The 2649-nt window shown below is 35.3% G+C and overlaps 1 protein-coding gene across 1 annotated transcript; it reads right to left on the bottom strand.

The window, feature by feature from the left end:
* Window positions 1-261: 261 nt before the first annotated feature.
* LOC143602810 (uncharacterized) lies at window positions 262-2426 on the bottom strand. The gene is made up of 3 exons (XM_077079803.1): window positions 2357-2426; window positions 1064-1249; window positions 262-647 (listed from the first exon to the last, which is right to left on the bottom strand). The coding sequence occupies exons 1-3, from the start codon at window positions 2420-2422 to the stop codon at window positions 444-446; spliced, it is 456 nt and encodes a 151-aa protein (XP_076935918.1). The 5' UTR covers window positions 2423-2426; the 3' UTR covers window positions 262-443.
* Between the last annotated feature and the right edge of the window lie 223 nt (window positions 2427-2649).

The following is a 2649-nucleotide window of genomic DNA, read 5'->3' as shown; positions in this document are numbered from 1 at the left end:
ATGTTCATATGTTCTCTCTGCCATATTTAAGAAAACTATGTTGACTTTCACACCAATAATCATTAATAAAATCACCATCGAGCCCTCGCTCCTCATCGACAACATACACCAACAAACACGCTGCACCACCGAGTGATTTAACTACTTCCTTTTCTAGCAAAATCACCCATATCCCATCCATTGCCTTCGAAACCTAAATTAGCGTGAAGAAAACATAGATTATGTACATCACAAAAATGATCATACACACTGCAAATACAAACACGTATACGCATGTTCAATTCTTTTCTGAAGAGAAGACAAACTAAAAAGCAGTACAGGATCATGATAGTGTATGTACATGCAATACTTTGTGTTCGGAATTATACGCGTAGAGGCGACATAAAAAAAATGTAGGACAAGGTTGGAAAACCTTAAATGCAGCAAATGCTCTGTGCATAGAATCACATTCCAGACTCTTCAAGGAGTTTAAGAATGTTATGTTCAGGTGCACTGATTGATGGTAGTATCATCCTATTTGTTCGTGGTCGTGATTTTGTTTTAGGTGTCACGGGTTCAGGTGGCCCCCCTGTTTCTTCCTGTGTTACCGCTAAGTCAGCCCTCTTTTGCACCCCTGCAGATACGCGCTCTTTCCATATTCTCCCATCCTTTTATTTAACAAAACAAATAATCAGCAAACACAATCCACGAATTAACCACTCCGGGATTTAATGTTAATTGTTAAACGACTAGGGAATGTACGAATGAACTATATTATAATATTTTTATTGTCGGAACAATGTTTTAAAGTAAACTATGATATATTCATATTGAATGTTTGATCATTTCAAATAAAAATTTACATGTTATCCCATTGTTCCCCCGGCCCTTAATAATAACAAGTTTGGCTATTTTTAATACCAGACGTTAAAAAGATAACGAAAACAAATAACATACATAACCCTCAAAGACCGAATGATCCCAACCAAATGATTACAAATAGAGAAAGACAAATAATATTATCATGATTAATGAACATATATTGACAAGCAAATGCAAGAAAACTAGTTTGATGTGGACTTACATTGAGGATTGAAGGTTCAGGCAACGGGCAGTGAACGGGTTGATCTAAGTCAAATGGTTCATTAGGTTGGTCAACCGGCTTAAACTCAACGGCCACTTCAATTCCATGATGAGAAGTAGACAAGACTCCGGTTACACTTGCAGCTTCTGTAGTGACTGTATCCGGGGTTACAACTACCCTTTGCTCCTTCACATGATTAAGCAACATAAACAATGTCAACAAACCAGATTGATCCCTAAATAGCATAATAATCAAAAGCCCAATCCATTTTTTATTATACATTAAAATAAATTATAATAATGATATAAATATAATCAGTTCCAAAATGCAAATATTTATTTGTACAAACAAACCCATCTATCAACTATCAAGCTTGACTTTCCGGGATTCAAAGTAACGATTTAAAAACTCAAAATTGACACGATTTTTTACTCTTCTTTTGTCTCTCCAAAGGATTAAATTATCACGAGTTTATACAGCTACCTGCATCTTTATGCAAAACTAGAGGCGGGCAATAACCAAACCGTTATCGAAACCAAACTGAAAAATCCGAACCAAAATACCAAAAATTGATTATCGGGTTTTTTGTACCCTTGGTTAACCGAACCATTTACGCTTTCATATATTTCTAGGTTTTACACCCCCATGTCATGTATTTCATGTTTACATACCTCCAAATACATCAATTTCATGTATTTCTAAGCAAAAATTTAGCAAATTATTAACCGAACTGAAACAAATAAACCGAACCGAAACCAAACAAACAAACTAACAGAATAAACCAAATCGATTAACCGATTAGAAATAAAATAGATTAAGCAATGACTTTGGCCTTGGTTTCGGTTTAGGATAATAACCAAACCAAACCGAACTGTGCACACCCCTATGCAAACCAAACAGTTGTCATCAATTTTGACTTCAAACATAAGCACATTTGAGATTCAAAAGTCAAATATGGTAAATTTATATATCAAACCAAATAATGTAACAGTCAAACAGATAGCAGCTCAGGTTCTTTTAACTACCAAATTATAGATAAACTTCACCAATCAGAAGTCAAAGCAGTCAAACCCCCAATTTCAATTTCATATCCTCAAATGTCAACGCAAATTACTCACAACACAAATTCGATCAATTAACATCAAATTTCAATCAAAACAAAATAGAAATCAAAAAGCATCACAGTTAGCAGATCCAGTAACACAGTCAATTAAAAAACAACAACATTTAAAGAACGCATATAAGTTATTAATTAGTAACGAAGTATTAAAGAGAGACAGTTGTGTGTCTTACGAGTGCACTTTGAGAACGACGATGACCGTTTCTGCTGACAGAGAATCTTGAAAACAGACCAACCATGTTTATGTTTACGTTTATGTTTTGTTTCTTCGTGTAATGTTTTGCTTTGGTTTCGGAGCAATATTAAACGTGATGTTATTGAATGTCTCAGATTCAAAGGTGAAGATGGAGAGACAGTAGTAGCTTGGCTTGGTGGCTTTCTTTAGATTCTCTCTGTATACATACATACCCACCCGTAGTGGCAAAGTTGCCACTGCGTTATACGACGAAAACGCGGGGTACACCGC

This window comes from Bidens hawaiensis, unplaced genomic scaffold, assembly GCF_021521415.1.
Source record: "Bidens hawaiensis isolate Kalapana, Puna unplaced genomic scaffold, B.hawaiensis_p1.1 tig00001961_1, whole genome shotgun sequence".
Classification (NCBI taxonomy): Eukaryota; Viridiplantae; Streptophyta; class Magnoliopsida; order Asterales; family Asteraceae; genus Bidens; species Bidens hawaiensis.
The sequence above is the reverse complement of the archived record's forward strand: the minus strand, read 5'-3'. Positions and strand labels throughout refer to the sequence as shown.